The sequence below is a fragment of the Perkinsus marinus genome, assembly GCF_000006405.1.
Source record: "Perkinsus marinus ATCC 50983 genomic scaffold scf_1104296928066, whole genome shotgun sequence".
NCBI lineage: Eukaryota > Perkinsozoa > Perkinsida > Perkinsidae > Perkinsus > Perkinsus marinus.
Genome location: NW_003216974.1, coordinates 1 through 1,426, shown reverse-complemented (window position 1 = coordinate 1,426; position 1,426 = coordinate 1). Strand labels below are relative to the sequence as shown.

Genomic DNA, 1,426 nt, shown 5'->3' with positions numbered 1-1,426 from the left:
GTTGCGTGCATTTCTACATACGTATACACGTTTCCATTATCTCTTGGAAAACTCAGCTGAGGAGAGCGAACATATGTTCCTACTCCAACACAACTGCTATAAGGAGGAAACTCACATCTTGTTTTCATAGGCTGCGGATTCGACTCTGTGGTGTGCGTTGAAGCTTGCTACTAGAGGGGCGATCCTAGTGGGGGATCAATACCAACTGCCACCTGTTGTGAAAGACAGGTATAGTTATGGAGTTACTTCTGATAGGGTTCGGGTTTTCGGGCTCGGGTTTTCGGGTTTTATGACCGACCTGAACATTGTCGCTGTATAGATAAAACGTCGATGGAATGCTCATTGGTGAAATTGCAGTGCGTGTCGATTCAGTATGTAATGTGGAAAAATGTTCGTTTTCTATTCCGGGATTAATGATAGTGAACAACTTGTCGCTATCACAGTCCCAAACGGTTACTCTTATCACATCACTTGTTCGTTTTCTATTCCGAGATTAATGATAGTGAACAACTTGTCGCTATCACAGTCCCAAACGGTTACTCTTATCACATCACATGTTCGTTTTCTATTCCGAGATTAATGATAGTGAACAACTTGTCGCTATCACAGTCCCAAACGGTTACTTTTATCACATCACATGTTCGTTTTCTATTCCGAGATTAATGATAGTGAACAACTTGTCGCTATCACAGTCCCAAACGGTTACTCTTATCACATGTTCATAGCAATGTTTACATTGTTTACGCGATATTGGGTTAGATCGATTCGCATTAATTCCTAGAAAAATAACGCACATTGTTGTCCCAGAGTTGGAACTAGTCTTGTTCGGGATTCTGAGATAGGCACGAGTGAAGTTCACATATCAACTAAGAAAGATACAATTGATTTCGAAATAAATGAACTTGCATAGCTTCACGCTTTTCTACACGAGCTGTCGGAGACTAATGAGATGATTTTGTCACTCGCCAGGAAATTCCACGACGTTGTTCACGACGGTGTTTGATATTTCCAATTCAGGAAGTGTCGTGAGGAGGGTATGTCGGAGACATTCTTCGCACGTTGTGCCCGGGATGTGGCTTCGATAGAGCTGACGGCCCAGTATAGAATGTGTCGGGGTATTCAGCGCTTTGTCAATGAACTATTTTATGAGGGAAAGTTGAAGTGTGGCAGTCGAGAAATTGAAAATGCCAAGATGCCGGTGAGTGTTGGGCTTTGATTTAGTTGTGCCCGTGTTGACTAATACGTGATCTAATATGAGATGATGATAATGGCAGTAGTATGCACTTAGCTAGTTCATTATGAGCGTGGTTCATGCACCTCGTCGTCGTTGCTTCTAGTATTGAACATTGTGGGAAAATGTACATTGTCAACTATGTACATGTATTGGTGGCAATAGGTTCTGGTGGAATTTCGGGAATTTTTTATT

General features: G+C 41.9%; 1 protein-coding gene across 1 annotated transcript; it reads left to right on the top strand.

Moving 5' to 3' along the window:
- Positions 1–130: 130 nt before the first annotated feature.
- On the top strand, positions 131–1,202 carry Pmar_PMAR004567 (dna replication helicase dna2, putative; the record flags this gene model as incomplete). The annotated part of the gene is made up of 2 exons (XM_002788428.1): positions 131–228; positions 1,018–1,202. Coding segments are annotated over 2 exons (283 nt in total), but the record flags the coding sequence as incomplete, so codon positions are not given.
- Between the last annotated feature and the right edge of the window lie 224 nt (positions 1,203–1,426).